Consider the following 22,066-nt stretch of genomic DNA (forward strand, 5'->3'; position numbering starts at 1 on the left):
TTAGTAATTACCCCGATTTTACACAAGGGGAAACTGAAGCATGAAGGTATTAAACAATTTGCTTGAGATCACACAGCAAATCAGTGGCAGAGCTAGGAATAGAGCTTAAATGTCTTGGTTCCTTGCTGGATACCCCTTCCTTCAGACCATGCTGCTCATCATGCATGGAGTAATAGGATGGTACTTTTCCATGGTACAAACCTCATCCGGAAGAAGTCAACAAGCTGTATGAAATCACAACAGCTCATAACCACAACCGTGTAAAGCAACCCCAGATTATACACAAAACAGTCAAGTGACCTAAATGCTGATCAAACGCAGACCCCTGGAAAACACAGACCCGAGGGACCACTGTCTTTTTCAAATTTCAACACAAAGGATCCTGTGGAAAGAGAATTGTGGACCAGTTTGCAGTATAGAAAGAAGTGAAAGAATTCACATAGAATGGTGACTTACTAGTTAGCCAGTTTCAGCCACTTGGGATTTTGTTTCGGGCAGCTGATCAAATTGCTGGGGCAATGCAGTCAGCTCCCACTTCAGTGCATTTTTATGTACTGTTACTCAGCCCATAACAAAGCTCTGCAAAAGTATTTCAGTACGATCATTTCTATCAAATCATGCACACATTTGGACCTAGTAGGCTTCTGACAGTCGAGATGGCAGCAGTCTGCCTCCACCTCCCATCTATACTTGACTAGGGAACTTGCAACAATTCCTTTCAACATGTGGACCTCATCACACAGTTTGGTGTGCCTTGGTGATCCCCAGATTGAACTTGTGTAAGGTGCTTCATATGTAGGGCTACAGTTGAACTGACATACCAGGGCAGATCAGTGGTCTACCACATCCTGTGTACTGTCAGAAGTAGCTAGGACCAAATGCTTCAGAGGGAGTAAAACCCTCAGAATGGGCTATTATGGAGTAATATACCTAAGGAAAATTTGTTCTTAAACCCAGGCACTTAGGGATCGCTTATGCCCAGAACCATTAGAGTTTATATCCTTTAGATATAAAAAGGAGGACTTGTGGCACCTTAGAGATTAACAAATTTATTTGAGCATAAGCTTTCGTGAGCCTTCATCGGATGCATTCAGTGGCTCCTTTAGATATGTGTATTCTATCTAAAACAACTGTAGATGTTCTTATTCACGTAAGGCCTAATCCTTTATTGAGTCCTGTTAAGTTCTTGGCCTCAGCCTGAATTGTACTTTGAAACTAACTACTTTAACACTGCATTTTACCTGCTTACTTAGTAGTGCTTAGTTGCATGAAATATATTACATTGGTACTCCCTAAACTGCACCAGCTTCCAACCTGGTCAGATGCAAGTAGTTAGTTTTAACCTAAAAAGCCCTTTTTGTGCTTTAGGTCCTGGACAGACACTGCCTCTCTCCGTCTCGTAACATCCTAGGACAGCTGCCATCAGCTATGGCACTTGAGTTTGGCTCTAGTTTTGCATGTCCAGAAGATCTCAACAAAGGGGTATAATGTTGAATTTTGTCAATCCTTATAGTACTTCGCAAAGCCTTCTGCAGTCTTTGCCCTGGCTCTTAAAGAGGGATGTGAAACTGAAGTTCTTGGCTTCTACCAGAAGGAAAGAGTTCATTGACTTGTGTCAATTTAGATTTCTTGTAAATTTGTTTCAATCTTTATATCACACACACCTAAAACTTTCCAAAGGCAAATTATAAAGTTAGCATTAGTCAAAATTTACTTTTCTTATATATTGTATTTTATTAATATCTTGCAGTTCCCTACCATGGTGAAATGTCCAGAATATGCACGTTCTGCATCTCAGGTTCTTTTTTAACACACATTCCTAACTATCACATGAAATAGATATTGTAATAAGTATATGGCTACCTAGGACATCACTGTTATAAGTATTTCACTGTGGCCCCTTGGAACTTCATAGCAACAGTTGGGGTAAAACTCAGACCCTCCTACTCCAAAAGCACAATCTAACCACTTAAAGCATTTCCATTTGGTGTCAGCAATACATGACCTATGACACACAGCTGAGCATTTCTGACTGGTGCACACACTCTGCCGTAGGTCATTACAATATGTTTTGTATTATGGTTTTATTGATTTTTCTTTTAAAACTCTGCTGGAATAAACATTTTGTTTTGGTTTTTGGTTTCTTTTAAGTCACTTGTCTTATTATCTGGATTTATAGCGGAGATCTGATAAAACTGAAGACCTGATGTTTAGTTTCTAAAGCACTTGGGAAAGTAAATTCATCACAACTCTACACCATGCCCACTCCATAAAGCGTTTTGGCATCTTTCAGAATGAAACATGCTGGGGAAATACAAATTCTCCATCCTGTATCTTTAAAATATCTTAGAGTTAGTGACAGGTTTCTGTCTTCACTGTACCAGTGCTGTGAGGTCATCACATTTCTGATGTCAGCTGACACTTTGAGAAATTAATCACAAGACAGAGGAATACGTTTACAGAGAAACAACTACTGAAAAGAACCTCAAACTTCTGTGAGTTACAATTCACAACACTTTAATTTAGTTTTTCCACGTAACAAAGGCAGCATCACTGTGGCTGCTATCATCTCATCTCAAACTCTGTCTGTCGTCCCACACTTATGCAGTTCTGTTCTCTCATCCCTTCATCATCGAGAGTAACGGAGTGAGAAAAAGTATTCCCGTAAAGGGGAAAGAAGGATCTCTTGCCGCTTCACAATGCCTAGAGAAATAAACCACAGAAAATCAGTCTCCATCAGAATATACAATCAGAAATTCAAGCAGGCATCACAAAAACCACCACCACCAATTGGCAGTCTTAGTAGACATGCCAAGAACTAAATAGGGCATGGAGACCAAAACTCCCCTCTTGACCTTAAGGAAGGTCCCTCCAGCTCAGGGGGTGAGGAGCAGTAGAGGCTATGTGCCCTGAGGGAGAAGTTTAACCACTGATGCCTGTGTGTTACCTGTCCTGTGTATAGAAGATTTCAATCTCTGGGGCTGATAATCCAGCACCTTTCACCAGTATTACATTCCTGCAGAAATATTTCATGAGAGAAATGTGTGTAAAATGTCTATCAGAGTCAAACTGCAACCGCTCTCTCTCTTCCCAGCTCTCCCACTGACAAAGCCTTGGAATCTGCCACATGGAAGACAAACATTTCTGGCATTCAGGGAGGGGCACAAAGCCTCCTACAACAGATTGTGATGTTGGGCTACTGCTCCCATATGCTGCCCCACAGATGGGCAGGGAAGGTAATTAGAATGCTGGTGTGGGTTCTATCATCCTTGTGTTTGTCAGATGGATGGGGCCGTATGGTGTTCTCACTCCCCTGAAGAAACTTAAGCAATTCATCTTGAGTGTCTTCCTAAAGCATCTAGAGTATATTGCAAGTTGTGTGCATAACACACAACAGCAGCAAAATGCCAATACCTGGAGAGAGCGGAGACTGACTGACACACAGTATTCCACACCAAAGTGGTGACGAAGAAAAACTTTGCACAAGGATACTGGGGGAAATCCTATTCTTATAAAAATGGCAATGAAGTCTTTAAGGTATAGACAGAGCCATAGCTGTCTTCCCATCCCCCACCAAAGCCATCCTGCCATCACTAACCATCTTGGCCTCTACCCCACAACTGCATTAAGGCATTGAAAAGTGAAGCTAGTATATGTATATACCAGTACTACCCACTCCCCTCTCTCTGCTGAAGCTTTAGGTTTCTGGGCTCATGGAGCTGTGCTCCACAGCACTTCCTGTTTATTTATTTACCTATGTAATAAGAATATGAATAATATGCACTTCTACAACTCCTCCCTTCCAAGAATCGAAGTGCTTTACAGGCATTAATGAATTAAGCCTCACAACACCCCCATGAGGGAAGTCAATATGCTCAATTTCCCCCCATGCTTCCTTTGTGAATAATGGAGGAAGCCTGCGTGGTGAAACTGAATGAATTCCTCAAGGTGGCAGCAAGTTTGTGGCAAGGGCAGGATCAGAACCCAGGATTTCTAACTCCCAGTCCAAGTAATTTAACCATAATAGCATCCTTCTCCTTGTCAAACTCAAATTACCACACAATTTTCCAAAGACTCCACCATATAATACAAAGAATTCATATGATGGACTCAGAACAAAAATCCCTCGGAACAATAACTACACAAATCTTTTTATGTTACCATAAAACAGTATCTATTATCAACTAGATTCTAGTTTGCTGCCCAACCACAAAATATAGGTCCATCTCATACTGCCCTAGTTTAACCCAAGGATTTAACATTGCTACATAAATGCAGTGTATCTATAAATGAAACAACAGTACAGGACCACAGAAAAAAATCATGAAAAAAATATTTGGAGGTCAGAAAGCAGCTGCCATTTTCTGTAGCAGTTATGTACTATTCGTGCTCTGCAAATTCAAAGAAAGATTTTTGTAGTGCGCCCCAAAACAGAACTCCCCCTTACCATCATGCTGAGCATGGTATAAATATGCAGGCAGACTGAGTAAAGTCTGGACCCAACCACTACCTCTTTCCCTTTGTGGAATGACTCTGAGCGTTCACAGGGAGGAGAAGAGAGTCTAAATGACAGTATTTGAAAGGGTATGCCTAGACTAGTATAAAAGGTGTATTTTTAAAACATTAGCTAAAATATTTTAAAACTCTAGAGTAGACCAGGAAAGCTGTATTTTAATAGGTGTTAAAACCCCTCCTGGGAGTTCCCCTCAACCAGCTAACATGTTAAAATACAACTTGCTCGCTCTACAGACATTTGAAAATACGTTATTTTAAACATTTTTGCTAACGTTAAAAAAAAGAAAAACACCTTTAATCGTAGTCTAGTCAAACCCGAGAACTAAAATTCACTGGTAGGTAGGTTTTGGCTAGGTACCCGTTCAGTCTAATCCTCCCACCTCCCCGATCTCAATTCTCAACAGCAGAGGGCTTTCTGCAGCCAGCCATTCTTTTAGTAAGACATATACACAACCACACCAGGAAGCTATAAAAAGCCAGCCACAAAGGATGCAGTTATTCAAGGCAGGCAGCACTTTCAACTTCCCCCTCCTTCTGTTTCTCTTCCTCCCTTACTAAACAGCAGGTCTGATCCTCTCCCAGCAATATCAATGAGTGCATGATTGGAACCAGACTGGATGGAACCTGCCTTATATTTTACAGGCAAAATTACTGCTTACCAAAAACGCAGCTATGTTCCCCTCCCCCTTCCCACTCTGCTCCCTACAGGAGAGAAATTCCAGAGACTGGGAATGGGCAATGAAGTGACAAAACCATCCCTCTCCCACCCCCAGGCACTTTGCTCTTAGGAACAGTGCTACAGCAAAGAGAAACCTCTGCATATTCTAGTGATGCTATTTCTGTCTTTCCTATGCAGCAACTTGCCACCAAATCAGAAATGGACAATACCACAAAATAGACATAGGGGACGAAACCCACTAATATCTTTTTACGAAGCCCTCTTCTGGGCAAGTGTTCAATCTACTGAGCCTCCGCCATACTGTTCCTCTCTGTCACTTATATACTTTGGCAACACTTGCATCTCTTGTCATGCAATTAAAGAGAGTTTTGATTTGCTATCAGAAACTCCCCACTCTCTCTCTGCACCCCACCCAGCCCCTGCGTTTTTTTCTGACATGCTGTAGAGGAGAAGAAAAAAAGAGGGTTTCTGAAGAGAACAAAAGGAAAATGGAGAAATACCCTGACAATGCCCTGCCTCAGCAAAACGTAAATGCCACTCTTTGTCCCAGCCTAATCCACGCTGGCAGGGCTGGAGGGGTGGGGGAGGCTGAAGCCCCTCCCCTTTTCATTAATGCACCTCCTCTTCCACCCCCCCCCCCCTTGGACTCTCTGAAAAGAAATACAAGCCATTCCACTCCCTTCTTGGGTCTCTTTACCAGTGCAGGGTTGCAGCAAACACAGGGCACTCTGCTCTGTGCTGCATCGGGCGGGGAAAGCAGACTGGATAGACGTTGACTTGCAAAAAAATGGAAAAAAACATTAATTTAATCCCCACTTTTCTTGCATCTCAGAAAACTTTGCTGAACACCTAAAATGGCTACCTCAAGCCTTGCCTTTGTGAGCAAGGCTCACATTTCTATACCCCTACCTCCCCAATTCAACTACCAAGATCAGCTGGAGATGCCTTATGAGTAGGACCCTACCAAATTCTTGGCTGTGAAAAACGTGTCATGGACCATGAAATCTGGTCTTTTGTGTACTTTTACCCTATACTATACAGATTTCACGGAGACCAGCGTTTCACAAACTGGGAGTCCTGACCCAAATGGGGGGGGGGCGGCGCAGGGGAGGTCGGGTCTGATATTGCCACCCTTACTTCTGACCTGCCTTCAGAGCTGGATGGTCGGAGAGCGGCGGTTGCTGGCTAGAAGCCCAGCCATGACGGCAGTGCCCCACCAGCAGCAGTGCAGAAGTAAGGGTGGTAATACCACACCATGCCATCTTTATTTATCTGCTGCTGCTGGCTATGGCGCTGCCTTCAGAGCTGGGCTCTCAGCCAGCAGCCACTGCTCTCCACAGGCCCAGCTCTGAGGGCAGCACCGCCGCCAGCAGCAGCACAGAAATAAGGATGGCAATACGGCGACCCTCCTACAATAACCTTCCGACCCTCCCTGCAATCTCCTTTTGAGCCAGGACCCTTACAGTTACAACACAGTGAAATTTCAGATTTAAATATCTGAAATCATGAAATTTAAGATTTTTTAAATCCTATGACAGTGAAACTGACCAAAATGGACCATGAATTTGGTAGGGCCCTAGTTATGAGACTGACGAACGTTTTTGGTTAGGGGACTGACTATTACCTGCCCTCCTCACGCCTCTTGGTTTTCCTGTTTCACTCACCGCTCAGGGTAAAAAATTGTCATTTTACCACGAGAAACATAGCAGCATTTTTAACCAGAATGACCATCTGTCTCCATGGACAGGAGCTGTGCTGGTTTCTACACCATGCCCATCCCCAGGTCCACTGCTCAGTTTTTCTCCTCCATCTTGTGAAGGCTAAAAAGCCTTTTCCACAGGGGAGGAGGGTGGGTATGTTGTTTCCTATTTTCTTCCTCTCAACGGACAGATGGGGAGTGCTAAGGCTGAGAAAGTTCCATTTTAACCCTCTTGACTCCACTGCTGCTGAAACATTCACCTATGCTTTTGACTCTGCTTGCCTTGACTATCACAATCTGCTCTCTGGCATTTCAGTTTCTTAACTCTAAATACAAGAGCCTTCTTCTCTAAAGCTCCTGCTATCTAGAACAGCATTTGTGTATCACTCCACTGACCGGAACTCTCTTTACAATTCTCTACTCAAAACACCTTTCCAATTTGCATCTAGATCTTAGTTTCTTGTGCCCTCTGCAATGCCCTCGGGTCAAATCATGCTTACTTCCCACATAGTAAGTACTCCAGATGGTTTTAATGGGACTACTCAGATAAGTAAAGAAAACAGGATTTTGCCCTTACTATTTAACCAAGCGTAATATTTAAGTGCAAAGTGAACAGGGGATAGTCTTACTGAAGAAAAAAGGGACAACGGTGTATTATTCACTCTATGCATTTTAATCACATCCAAGTAACATTTCTGCCATATCAGTGTGCTATAACCACAAGAACCTTCTTTTGGACTTTAAGACATTCTGGTGGGACAAACAGCAGAACAGTCTGTCTTGCCAGTTAATAACAGAGCTATTTTAGAAGGCAGGTTGCACATTTTACAAGTTACTTCTAAGGTACTTGATTTAGAAGCCAAATACAGTGAGGTATGCTGTAGATTTACGAAGTGTTCATTATAACTAAAGGGTCATACATTTTGTTGCTTCTGAGGGCTGAGTGTATTGGACATACCAGGTTCTCCTTGTAGCCCTTTAGTCCCCATAAACTACCTGTGTGCCACCCTCTCTATTTCAGGGACTCCCTGTAACCCTCATCAGCTCCTCCCTCTATGCCAGGGGCAAAGGTGTGCCCCCCCTCATTTCTTTTCTTTCTGTCTGGGAGGAAGACAGACAGAAACATGGATGCCATCAGGCTGAGTGTTAGGCTAGGTCTACATTGCGCAACTTACAGCGGCACAGCTGTGCTGCTAAAGCCTTGCCGCTGTAAAGCATGCAATGTACCCGCTCTTTGTAGGCAGGAGAGCGCTCTCCTGGAGAGAAAACAAAACCACACCCAACAAGGGGCAGTAGCTTTGTCAGCAGGAGAGCATCTCCCACCAACAAAGCGCTGTCCACACCAGTGCTTTTCGTCGGTAAAACTTTTGTTGGTCAGGGGTGTGTTTTTTTCCCTCACTTGAGCGACAAAACTTTTACTGACGAAAGTGCAATGTAGACATAGCCTTAGACCTTGCTTTGCATAGCCAATGAATAGGTAGTTTCCAGTAAGTATCTTTCGCTTCTGTCTTCCATGAAGACCACACAATATCCTTTCCACTGTATTTCTAGGGTGTCTATCACATACAGTATTCTAAGTATCATAACATTTACATAGTTATATGGAGAGTGGATTTTATAATGGCCTCTTTACCTCTTCCTATCTCAATAGCTTTTTGCTTACCATGTTGGGTTTGTTTTTGTTGCTGTATTAATTCCTTGTACCCTGTTATTATATAAAACTTTTTGATATTCTATATAACAAGTATAATCAGACAGGTTTTCTTTTTTAAATGAATTCCATCACTGATTCTAAATATTTTGAAGCCTTTTTCACATTTCACATTGTAAGCAATTTAGCTTTTTGCACTTCACTTACCAACTTGACTTACTGAACTAGATCAAGACAAGGTGGGTGAGGCAGTATCTTTTATTGGACCAACTTCTGTTGGTGGAAGGGACAAGCTTTCAAGCTACATGGAGATCTTTCTGAGGTCTGGGGAAGGTAACCAGAATGTTCAAGTTAAATACAAGGTGGGACAAACTGTTACACATAAAGGTTTGGCAAGCATTGTAGGAGACCACTTAAAATGAAGTGGGAAATTAACATGTCTGCAGTCATAGGACAAAGGAAGGTAGTAGGCAGCAAGGTATGTTAGAAATTGTTATGAGTCATAAAATCAGTGTTTCTGTTATGTCCATGGTTTTTGTGTGTCTAGCAGAGTTACAAAGTTACCTTCCCAGGTTCATCTTTTGAAGATGCTTTGCAGGTTTCCTTTGAGGAGAGGACTCATATCCTAGGACCAACATGGCTACAACAACACTGAACCTGATGGGTTAGTTTCACTTTATATTCACATGCACCAGTACAATGGTAAATGGGACAGTATAAGTCCCAAGGAGACAACTACTACTTCTTATTTATTATTATTATTAATAAAGTATCATGGAAAATATGTCTATTCACATTAAGATTTTGAAAAATGTTTTTTCTAAGGAAATAATGTGCTGAACTGACTATACACTCACCACTGCTCTCTACTGGCTGGAATCAGAACGGCTTAACTGTGTCAACCTCTATCCTGCTAATGGCATGTCCTTCAGTTCAAGCAGCTGAGCCCTGTGCATTTACTGAAGGAGGATCTCCGCTGTTGCTGTGAAATTTTGAGTGGCCATGGTGTGCAGCGAAGTGACAACTGTGGCATCCTAGGTGGCACTGACTTGGACAATAAAACTAAGATATACAGCTAGTTGCATGCTACACAATATGTAGTTAATGCTCCCCACATACAGTAAATGGATGAAAACCTGTCAGAATACTACGATGAGAGCACTTGAGATTAAAGAGGTGACTGATTTTAACGTACAGAGGACAGTATCTTGGGGGAGGAAATGCTAAATATATTTATCAAGTGGTGTTTGTTATTATAGATTAATACACAGAAAGATTCCAGAAAGAAATATATATAAAGTGAATAGCACACAGAGTAGCTAAGCGTATTGGCTATGAGTCTTGTGGCTTCAGGGCTGACCACTGGCTCGGGGTCAGGAAGAAATTTTCTCCACATTTGACAACAAGTAGTATTATGGGGGCTTATGTCTCCCTCTGAGATATCTAAGTGTTAGCCCATGTCAGAGGCAGCTGGAAGTGGGATGCTGAATGTCAGACGACACTAGTCGAGAAGGGCCAAGGTGTCCATTCTACTATGACAATTCCTATGATGGGTAAGAATTGAGTAAAACCACACTCACCATTCAAAGTGACAGTTCAAGCACTCTGCCTCTCTCCTCTGTCCCCCTTACTTCAGTTAACATTTTGCAATCCATCTCTCCTTGAATTGTAGGTTTCGCAGGTCCCAGCCACATTAGTTCCTTCTTCTGCTACTGCCACCTACCAGTTTTATTATTCTGTTGCAGCAGAAGGGCATATAGAAGAAGTTCTTGTTCAGCACTCACATAATTACACAATAGGGATCCCTTTGTCTAAGTTGCCAAGACTTATTCAAGTTTCTCCAACATCCTCCCTTCACCCAACACCCTTTGCAAAGTACTGGACACAAGCAAGATTAGTATTAGGCTTTGAAAGCCATTCCAGCAACAAGGGAGGGGCGGGAGAGTAGAGGATTGAGACATCAGCTTCAGTGGACTGAAATAGCTTTTCTTTTCTATGCTTCCCACCAAAGACTGTTTATAAACACTATAGGGCTTAATGTTTTCTACCACCAAGAAAACTTTGAAGAAATATGTTAACTGTGGGTCTGAGCTGCAAAGTCTAGAGGCAAGTTCAGATCTGGTTAACTTATGGGTGATGGGGGTAGAAGGAGGGTTCAGACCTATCTTTAAAGAGTATTACAAATCTGCAGATCTTTCCCCAAAACAGAAGACACCCAGCCACATGCTTGAAAGCCTACTGTGTCTTACAGCAGCTGATTCACAAAAATATACACAAATAAAGGAATAGGCCTGCCCAGTGGTGAGACGAGAGAAGTGGGAGTGTCTGAAAGGAAAAAGCATTGGAAATGTGAGTATAACAGGTCTGTACAATTATCTTGCATGTGAAATTAAAGGCACAAATTCTATACTCTGTTATACTAGTGAAAATCTGGTCATTTCACTGATACTTTAGATTAGCATAACAGAGCAAAATTTGGCTCTATCTAAAATACCCCCCACACACACACACATTTTGTTCCGAGTATTGCTGCTCACACAAGCTGAATACACCAGCACCGTTCTTTTCTAGAGCACAGAGGAAACAAATTGAGATGGTCACAAGTAGAATTTTTTTAATGCCTACAAAGATCAGAGTTATTCACATATACAAAAGATCTTCAAAAGAAGGGCAAGAGTACCTAGAAATAAATTATACGAGGGAGCACTTGTAAGCCAGCCTGAAGTGTCATACTCGCCCTGCTTAGAAACTCCCTCTGATACCCACTTCACCTCTTTGCTTACACCTGTAGAACATGGAATCTCCTACCCCACAAGGGATTTGGGAGGCTACACTGTCAACATCTGCAAGGTGCGCTGAGATCAGTAGATGTGAGGTACCACAGAAGGGCAAATTATTTATTGATCCTTGGATATTACAGTTAGCGGGATCATTAAAAATGCCCAAAACAGATACAGTCAGCCCAGATGTGGTTCTATTTAGCAGAGGTATTCTCCCATTTGCCATGTCCCCCATATCTGCAAATTTTAACCCTAACCCAACCTTTTTAATACTAGTTTTCCATACCTTTCAACTCCTAATTGATGCTGTTAAACTTTGTGCTCACCGTGCACCTGGGAAGCACCATAACCCTGTGAAAACTTAAGCCAGAATAGCATATTGGAAGGAAAAAGTAGAGAGATACACAGAGGATGGTCAAAGTTGTGCAGTTAGACATCATCCCTCCAATCATTCTGCCACAGCAGTGGTATTTAACCCACCCTCACAGTGGCTCACCTGAGCACATTAAGGGAGAAACCCTGAAAAATTTCTTAAAATCTATCTTGTACAAGTGGGGGTGGGGAAAAGAAGGAAAGTAGGATTTGCTTTCTAAGCCTCATTACTGAGGACATCCTTTGAGAAGCTTCATCAAACTAGTGGGTGGATGGTGGAAAATGGGAAGGAAGAAAGACAAACACGTGAGGGTTAAAAAAGAAAGAAAAGAAAAAGAGCAGAAAGAGTGAATTTACCTGCCAACAGGTCGGTTTTGGATGCCACCAAACTGCTGCGTTTACTGTTTTACCAGCTTGCATTACTGGGGAGAAAAGTTTAGGAAGGAACATTCTCAAGGACTTTTCATAAGCTCTCACTCTCGCCATCAGAAAGGGGAGAAGGGAAGTTTTTCTCTGGATTGTTTGACTTTTTTGGCTCCTGAAAAGTTTTGCAAAGAACAGTAAGAAAGTGCGAACTGTTAGAACACGTCTTTTTTAAAAGAAAAAAATAATACACACAAAATAGAACAATTTCAGATAAACAAAATTACAATGCCCACCCAAAACCCACGCTTCACTTTCTGACGCTGGTTTAAACAAATGAAAAAAACCCAAACATTTCAACTGAAAATTGGAACACAAGGGGTTTGGAGATTACCAACAGTGGGCTAAGATCCGCCATCGGAACACTCTCCAAGGTCAAGAGAGACGTAAAAGAAAAAAACAAAACAAAACAAACGGAAAAGGCAAACACTTGGTTATAAATCCTGCAATGTGTTAACATTTTAAAGGAATTCCTAGAACAGTGAAAAATTAAAAATGAAGAAAAAAACAGTAGCAGCAGAGGTTACCTGTCTGAGCACCTACAATTCCATAGAGAGAACAGGAGTGGGTCGTGTGTCTCACACCAGCCATAAAGCCCATAAACCTTCTCAAAAAGAGCGAGCCATGAGAAAGATATTGTACACACGGGTTGCTTTCACAAAGTCTCTCTAAGCCCGTGAGGCCCCTTACATATTTAACCAACTAGGGCTTTTTGCATTTGAGGAAGAAGAGAGGAGATTTAGAAAGAGTTATTGATATCACATGTGGGATTTAAAAGTCCAGTGCAACATTTGAAGAAATGTCCTCTTTCTTTTTTTTTTGGCCAACATAAACAGTAGTTCCAGAGGCGTTTCCTGGGCAGATATCACACATGAAAGACTGCAAATGTGAAGCAGGAGGGGAGAAGCCATCAAAGCATGACCACATAGCTTGGAGGGGGTGGAACACCAAAAAAATAAATAGTCCATGTGTATACAGAGCGTCACTCTTCCATCACGTGTTACAGATGAGGCATTGTAGCATTCCAGAGAGGGGTGATTTTATAAAACACATCAAAAAAATTAAAAAAAATACTTAATATACAAAGCCATACAGACAATTTAGAATTAAACATGGTAAACAAAGAATTGTAAACATGTGACCAAATCACACAGCAGAAAAATTCACAACCCCGCCCCCCCAAATCACTGTTACAAACAAGATGACAAATTCCATCAGGTTTAAATTAAGAAAAAACTTATTTCTGCAAACAAAAGTTTCTGCTTGGCTCACTCAAGTTTCTCTCCCCTCCCTTAAAAAAAATATAGATATATTAACAACTCATGCATCACCATTATCTGTATCAGCCCTTTTTAAAAAAATCCTCAGGTGTTTCTTGATTACGTGTCCTTTCCAATATAAGCTTCCAAACCAGAATATGACAGGTAATGTTAGCTCTATTAAGGCACTAGACTATGGAAAGCATTCTTTAGGATGTGGAACTGAAGAGAGCATAGCACATAGTGCTGAGCTGTATAGTGTTTAGATGTAATGAGAGACATCTCTTGGTTAGCACAGGCTTGATTTTTTAGTTGTATTACAGGCATACATGTGAAACCCATTTTTTCTTCTCCACTATATACATCTCACTGACCACGGGACAATGGGTAGGTTGCAGGGAGGAACCTACAAGATTGATTCAAATAGACAAAGCTTTGAATCCTCAGCAAGGCTTTCCGTAAGCAATATCAAGAATTACTGTCTACATGAATGTGTATAAAGTTTTAACTCCTGATCCTCCCCCATAACAAGCACTACCCATAGACTTTTCTCCAATCTTGTAAAAGAAGCACCAATCGCACAAAAGGATCTCATCAGAAGGGAGCCAGCCACAACATAATACCCTTCTGTCCATTTGCTTGTGTGTTTCAGAATAAAAGTATGTGTACCACTTCACAAATCTGTATTACTCTGAAGTGTGAGTAGTAAATTCTAAAGGCGAGATGCATTAAGAAGTCCCTGCTGCCACAGCCTCTTTCCCTCAAGCAATGTGGGGACTCAAGACAGCTCAGATCATATAGCTGTTAGCAGCCTCTTTCCAATAAGTTATCTTTGCAAACTGTGACAGTAGTGCAGAGACCTTAGTTGATTACTTCCAGCTGGCATGGAGCTGACTTGTCCACCCTCCCTCACTTATATCCCCCACAGGTGCTCACAGTGTGTATATTAAAGTAGGGCTGGAAACTGCAGGCTCAATCGGGTCTCAAAGGGAATACAGAACATTATTTAAAAAACAGCTCCTTAGTAAGCATATGAGGGGACAAGAGCCTGTAAGGAGGCAGAGCTTTCCCACCCAGTAATTAGAAAGTTAGGTTGGATGTAACCTGTACTGGGGTGTACTGATTTTTTATACAAGGGAAAACCTTTGTTTTCTTTTGTTATAATCTGTGCACTTGAAGGTTCAGGAATAAAACCTCAGAGATGACCTTGACTGTTGAAACGTCTTTTGTTGCTGGATCATCTGGATCACTCCATCAGCTAACATCAACAATCAACCTTCCACTTGTTTTTAATAACAATATTTAATTCTACAAAAACCCCTCATTTTATTACATTCCTTTTTAAAATTAAAAAAACTGTACAAATAAGCATGATCAAACCTCCATGAAAGCAGGTTAATACTGTTCTGTTTATTGCCTCTTGAAGTCTCTCTCCGTAGTGTCCATGAGTTGTGTTTGTTTAAGATCCGAATGAGCGACGGTAAAGCAGCAGAGCAGCGGAGAGGTGAGGAGGGGCCACAGGGGTAGGAAGCGCAGAGCCTCAGCGGATACATGGGACATGCTCCTTTAAAGTATCCAGATAACAGCAGCATTGCACACACACAAACACCCCTCCAAACCCTCTTTTCACAAAACCATCTTTCAGTCACAAACGTTTTACTTTTTTTCCCCTAAAAAGAGGCGCATATATATATATATCTATATATATATATATCTATCTATATCTATAGTTCCAGTGCTTTATGAACCCAGAAGGAGGGAAGGAACAAGCAGGAGGTGAGGAGGAGGAAGGTGAGGACTTCAAAATGGACCCAACACTGCTGTTTTGGTTCTTTGTTTCCCAAAACTGCTCAAATTGAATGAGAAAATGCACAGCCAGAAGGACTGAGGAAAGAAAATCAGTCAGCCTGAAAAAAAGAAACTGAACAGCCCCAAACCAAAAAGAAATAAAGCAAAGCGCACACACATACACAGGGTCCAGGATCCATCTATTCATTGCTTGTGGCCTTTTATATTTTTATTCTAGCTGAGCCCTTTTTTTTTTTTTTTTAATCTGCTGCATAGTTTCCCAAAGCCAAGAACTGTGTATTTTTCTCCTGGATCCATGTTTTGGAGCTCAGCTGACATCAGAGTTGAGACATTTTCAGTGTGGAAAATACAAGCCTAGTAATAGTGGTAACGAACCAACTTCAGATTTATCCTAAATGTCTGAGGTTTCAACCAACCTTTTCCCTCCTCCACACCCTACCATGTTTCCCAGGGAAAAAATGACAAAAATAAAAGAATGATTTACAGGCTTCAAGTCAGTGTTTTGTTAAATAGTTTGTGGTGTTCTCACTTTGGCCACTGTTAAAGATGCAGGCATAGAGAAGGGTGTGTTGGACTAGCATGTATTAAAAAAATGGAACATTAACATAGCATCTCTCTCTCAAAAAGACTAAAACACTAACAAATACAAGTCAATGCACATTTGTTTTAAACTAGTGTAATTCTTTTTCACATTGGATTAAACATTATTTTGTACACCGAACATTACAATGCTGTTTATCTCCTCCAATCGTGCAAAAATAGTTAAAACGTGCCACTTCTGCCATGAATGAGAACATGACTGATTCCTCTACACACCTGCCCCAGGATTTAAAATGATAAAAAACACAAATTTAAAAAACATCCCCCCCTCAAAAGCTTTATAAACAAATATGGACACATTTTTGTGGACACATGCCAGTTAATACTGAGATGGCAGAAGTCGCAGGTTTGTACTGAAAGCTCGAGTTTCCTGTCCCTGCCCCATCACTCAAGGCCAGATCCTGCAAGGTCACAACGGGCTGATTTTAAGAGATGCTGAACTTTCACAGCTCCCACTTACGTAAATGGGAACTGCAGCTGCTCAGCACCTTTGAAATATCAGACCTTGAGCACCCTCAGCTCTCTTGGAAACTAAAGGCACTCAAGCAATTCACAAGATCAAGCTCTTAAAGAGGCAGGAGAGAGTTCACAGCTGCATGAGTTCACAGATGCTTTTGGAGAATTGCAAGATAGCATTCCAAAACCAGAAGCGTGAATTGCGCTGTAATATTTCCCCATCAATACACAAGTTCTGTGATAAGCTTGGGACTACAGCGGCACATAAATAAAATCCCCACGTGGGTTTGAACTGGGTATCACTGACTAGAGATTGGCTGCCAAAAAATGAAGCCAATCATATGTTCTGGAGGATTAAAAAGTAAGAGCAGCAAGCGGAGAACATGCACCTTTTAATCTCACCCTTTCGACTAATTCCCTCCCCACTCCATTCATCTCCCTGAGCTTCTCTGATAAACAGCATTGCAAGTTGGTTTAAAAAAAAATGCACAAGAGTTTTGCTGGTCAGGTATTTACACGTGGCATCATTCCACAAGGAGTTTGATCTCATTGGCTAGTAGCTGGTTCATGTTGAATAAAGCCCCCGGGAGCTTGGTGAGCAACTCTCTCTCCGTGGTCTCAGGGTCGCTGTCGACAGAGCTGGAGCTAGCGCTCATGTTGTCGACAGCGGCACTAGCTGGAGGGCCCAGCTCTGGCTCGCTCGTCTCGCTGGCCGTGGACACCACAGAGAGCAAGGACATGCGCCGCGTCAAGCGACCGGGGGGGAGGAGAGAAGCGGCGTAGTCCGCTATGATACCAGCTACATCTAGATTACAAGCCTTGTCAAAGGCAATGAAACCTACATTTGCATTGGCCTCACAGACGTAGAACGAGCCATCATCTTTCATCAGTAGGTCGATGCCACACACGTCCATCCCCAGGATGTTTGACACCTGGACTGCCAGCTGCTTGCCTTGTTCGCTCAGTGAGCACATCATCCCTACACCACCTGGCAAAAGGGAAAACAAGGGTCAGCCCTCAGGCTGCGATCTGGTCAAATGGCACCTGCTGAGCATAGTAGGGATGGCTCAGTTCTTGGATGGGAAACATCCAAGGAAAATCCAGAGTGCTGCAGGGAAGGGTGCGACCACTTTTGGTCAGGAAGGATATCAACACATTTTTTATTTGTAGGGGTGTTAAAGCTGACCTGCAAATTAAAAAAAACACGCCATGTGTCTGTTTTGCTTCTTTGTTCCGTTAGAAGGTGGTCTGACACAGTGTCATCCCTCTGCCCCCCACCTAAGAGCATTGCTTGCTTCTCCTATTAGCTACTCAGATCTTTGCTATGCTGGAAGACCATGGTAACTGAAGAATCAGTGATACGACATCAAAAAAGATAAGCCTGAAAGCTAAGCAGTTGAGGAAACAAAAACTAAAAATTCATTTAACATTTAAGACAGACTATTCTTAAAAATTAGATTGACCTAACTACATCAGTGAGGGCTGCGAAAAATTTTGCACCCTGTCCTACATATTTAGCATGACCTAACCCATTCTGTGGGCATAGGAAGCATCTACACTATGGGCTTGGCTACATTTGCGAGTTAGAGCGCATTAAAGAAGCCCTGGGCGCACTAGCTCACTACCCGTCCACACTGGCAAGGCACGTAGAGTGCTCTGACTCCATGGCTAGAGTGCTCCTGGTACTCCACCTCAGTGAGTGGAATAACGTTTGGTGCACCCCCCACTGGAGCACTGCGGCACCAGACACCCTGGTCTGTTAGTGCACTCTGATCGGCCTCCCGAAGTGTCCCACAATGCCTGTTCTAACCACTCTGGTCATCACTTTGAACTCTACTGCCCTGCCCTCAGGTGACCAACCGTCAGACCCGCCCTTTAAATTCTCTGGGAATTTTGAAAATCCCCTTCCTGTTTGCTCAGCCAGGCATGGAGTGCTCTCAGCGAATCTTTTTAGGTGACCATGCCTCCACCCGCCAGGCAATCGCCAGTATGGAGCAATGGTAAGGTGCTGGACCTCACCAGTGTTTGGGGGGACGAAGCTGTACAGTCCCAGCTGCGCTCTAGCCGTACCTTCAGGCAGATATCAAGATACATGATGGAAAGGGGCCATGACCAGGACGCACTGCAGTGCAGGATTAAAGTGAAGGAGCTGCGGAATGCCTAACACAAAGCCCGCGAGGCAAACAGCCACTCTGGTGCTACCCCTGCGACCTGCCATTTCTACAAAGAGCTGGACGCGATATTTGGGGTGACCCCACCTCTATTCCGAGGACCACCATTGACACTTCAGAGCCCAGTGGAACAAGACAGGAGGAGGAGAAGGAACAGCAAAGCAGGAGCGAGGGTGCTGAGGCAGAGGAAGACACCCTGGAATCCCTAGATGCATGCAGCCAGAAGCTGTTCTCAAGCCAGGATTAAGGTAGCCAGTCGCGGCGGCCAGTGCTTTGGAAAGGACAAACACCAGAGGAGGCCCCCGGTAAGTGGCTTTTATTTTGGGAAAGAAATTATTTGGTGTGGGCTCTTGGGGCGAGGAGGGCTATGGCTGCATTGATGCCTAGATGCAGAATAGGGCGTTGATGTGCTCTCTCACATCGCGGTAATCGGCCTCAGTGATTTCTTCAAAGGTCTCGTCCAGAACTTGGGCAATGCGCTTGCGCAGGTTTCTCGGGAGAGCCACTGTGGTCCTTGTCCCAGTAATGCTAACTTGTCCGCGCCACTGTGCCGTGAGGGGCGAGGGGATCATTGCTGCACACAGGCAAGCTGCATATGGGCCAGGGCGGAAACCGCATTGCAGGAGAAGACCCTCCCTTGCTTCCCAGGTCACCCTCAGCAGTGAGGTATCTTCCAGGATGAACTCCTGTGGAAAATGTTGGCACAGTGTTCAGTATAGGGGCCCCTGCCACTGTTGGCTCTCCCCAAGGCACAGAAACCCAGAGGACAGTACAGCCGTGAAACAGTCAGTCACACTTGACCCTGTGCTTACTCACCATTTTGGGGCTCCCGGGAGTTATGTGCGCTCGCTTTAGGACAGGCAAATTATGCTATTGTGTAGACTGTGCTTGCTCTTAAATATGGGGGAATCATTGCTTTGTCTGGTGTGAACAATGCTGCCTCCGTTAAGTGTTGCATTTTGCCTTTACAAATGCAACCTTGAGATCTCAGCCATCCATGTTATCACCGGCTGAAAGACTCCAAAGAATCAGAAAGAGGCCACGTGGAAGCAAGGAAGACATGTTGCATGAAGTAATGCAGCATTCAAATAATGAAAATCAAAAAGTGCAGGAGTGGCGGGACAGTGAAAAGAGGATCTGCCAGCAGAATGAGGAACACCGGCACAAGAGCGCGGTGCTCCGGCAGCAAAGCACTGATCGGCTGATAAGCATAATGGGGCGCCAAGGGGACTTGAACCAGACGCTCATAGCCATGCAGGCGGAGCACTACTGCGCCCGCCCCTCCTGCAGCCCTTGTCCCAAAACTCTTTCCCTTGTGCCCCCATGCCACCTCCCACCCACTTCCCCCAACATCTGGGTTCTTACTGTCACCAGCTGCCTCCAACACCTGTAGCTTCACCACCTAGCCCTGAAAACTACGACCCTTATCCACTGCACTCAACCCCCACCACCATGCAGTATAGCCATCCTGAAGTGCAGCACTCATTGCACAGCACTCCAGACAGGAAGGCCGAGTAACGTAACAGGACATACGGAAATCTGTGCTTGTACCGTTTCCCACTCCACCCCTTGCCCTTTCTGTTTCCCAAGCAGTTGTGTTTCTTTTCAATAAATGGATTTTTTGGCTTTGAAAACATTCTTTATTATTGCATAAAGTAAAAGATACCTTAACCCAGGAAAGAAACAGGCACTGCAAGTCAGCATAGCAGACACAGAGTCCTACTAACATTGGAACCACTACACTTCGCTCCCGTGCGGGGCACCAGACATTACTGGTGGCTTTCAGCCTCAAATTGCTCCCTCAAGGCATCCCTAATCCTTGCAGCCCCACGCTGGGCCCCTTTAATAACCCTGATCTCTGGCTGTTCAAATTCAGCCTCCAGGTGTTGAACATCTGAGTTCCATGCCTGAGTGAAGCTTTCACCCTTCCCGTCACAAATGTTATGGAGGGTACAGCACATGGATATAACCGTGGGGATGCTGTCATTGGCCAGGTCCAGCTTCCCATACTGACAGCACTAGCGGCCCTTTAAATGGCCAAAAGCACACTCCACAGTCGTTCTGCACCGGCTCAGACTGTTGTTGAACTGCTCCTTGCTGCTGTCAAGGCTCCCTGTGTAGGGTTTCAAGTGCCATGGCATTAAAGAGTAAGCGGGGTCTCCAAGGATCACAATGGGCATTTCCACTTCCCCTACGGTGATCTTCTGGTCTGGGAAAAAAGTTCTGGCTTGCAGCTTCCTGAACAGGCCAGTGTTCGGAAAGATGCGTGCATCATGCACCTTTCCGGGCCAGCCTGCGTTAATGTCAATGAAATGCCCACGGTGATCCACAAGCGCTTGGAGAACCAAAGAGAAATACCCCTTCCGATTAACGTACTCAGACTAGGTGGGTTGGTGCTAGAATTGGAATGTGTGTGCCATCTATCGCTCCTCCTCAGTTAGGAAAACCCATTTGTGCAAAGTCATCCACAATGTCATGCACGTTACCCAGAGTCAAGGTTCTTCTGAGCAGGATGTGATTAATGGCCCTGCAAACTTGCATCAACACGATTTAAACGGTTGACTTTCCCACTCCAAACTGGTTAGTGACCGATTGGTAGCTGTCTGGAGTTGCCAGCTTCCAGATTGCAATAGCCACCCACTTCTCCACCGGCAGGGCAGCTCTCAATCTTGTGTCCTTGCGCAGCAGGGTGGGGGCGAGCTCCCCACATGTCCCATGAAAGTGGCTTTTCTCATCTGAAAGTTCTGCAGCCACTGCTCATCATCCCAGACTTGCATGAAGATGTAATCCCACCACTCAGTGCTTCTTTCCTGAGCCCCAAAGTGGCATTCCACGGTGGTGAACATGTCCATGAATGCCACAAGCACACTCGTGTCATATGCGTTACAAGAGTCGATATTGTCGGAGCCCTCACTGTCACCTTGGATCATAAGGAATAACTATGCTGCCAAATGTGATGTGCTGGCGAGACTCATCAGCATACTCCTCAGCAGTTCAGGCTCCATTTCCGCAGACCGAAAGGGAAGACAGCGCGCGCAGTACAAAAAATGTTGAAAGATGGCGCCAGATGTGGACTGAGGCACAGGGATTGCTGGGATGCGAACCGATGCATCACAGGGCATTGGGACAGGATCCAGAATGCCCCGCCCCCTTCCCACAAGCCACAGCGCCAGAATGGAAAGAGGTGCTCTGTGGGATAGCCACCCATAATGCACCGCTCCCAATGCCGCTGCAAGTGCTGCAAATGTGGCCACACCAGTGCGCTTGCAGTTGTCAGTGTGGACAGACTGCTGCGCTTTCCCTACTGCGCTCTCTGAAGGCGGGTTTACCTCAAAGCACTCTACATCTGCAAGTGTAGCCGTGCCCTATGACACCACAAAAAGCACAACCGCAGCACTGTAGCTGTGCCACTGTAGTGCAAACAATGCCTTACTTAATTCAAATGCCTAATGAATATTTGAAAGAAAGAGCATCTTTGTTGAAGATTTAGCACCCCGCCCTTTAAGCCAAAGTGTGGGCTCCCAATACACATCTCTAAGCACTCTTAAGAAGCCTTTGAACAAGACCAGGGAGGACCAGACATAGTATTCCAAATATTGCTAAGGTCAAAAGTAAAATAACATTTAACAAAAACCTTTTAAGGCCACCTTTA

The 22,066-nt window shown here is 43.9% G+C and overlaps 1 protein-coding gene and 1 long non-coding RNA gene across 2 annotated transcripts in view; both read right to left on the reverse strand.

Annotated features, from left to right (window-relative positions):
• Positions 1-2,500: 2,500 nt before the first annotated feature.
• LOC311521804 lies at positions 2,501-12,045 on the reverse strand. The gene is made up of 3 exons (XR_014711972.1): positions 10,125-12,045; positions 8,752-8,868; positions 2,501-3,016 (listed from the first exon to the last, which is right to left on the reverse strand). It is a non-coding gene; the product is annotated as an uncharacterized lncRNA (long non-coding RNA).
• An 8-nt stretch (positions 12,046-12,053) lies between these two features.
• RIMKLB (ribosomal modification protein rimK like family member B) overlaps positions 12,054-22,066 on the reverse strand; it is a 71,188-nt gene continuing 61,175 nt past the window's right edge. Inside the window, exons 7-8 of the mRNA XM_084630398.1 lie at positions 12,647-17,231; positions 12,054-12,234 (exon numbers count right to left, since the gene is read on the reverse strand). Coding sequence (XP_084486524.1) covers positions 16,768-17,231 — 464 coding nt within the window. The 3' untranslated portion in view covers positions 12,054-12,234; positions 12,647-16,767. The remainder of the gene's footprint in view (positions 12,235-12,646; positions 17,232-22,066) is intronic.

Source organism: Lepidochelys olivacea, assembly GCF_965140295.1.
Source record: "Lepidochelys olivacea isolate rLepOli2 genome assembly, chromosome: 1".
Taxonomy (NCBI): domain Eukaryota; kingdom Metazoa; phylum Chordata; order Testudines; family Cheloniidae; genus Lepidochelys; species Lepidochelys olivacea.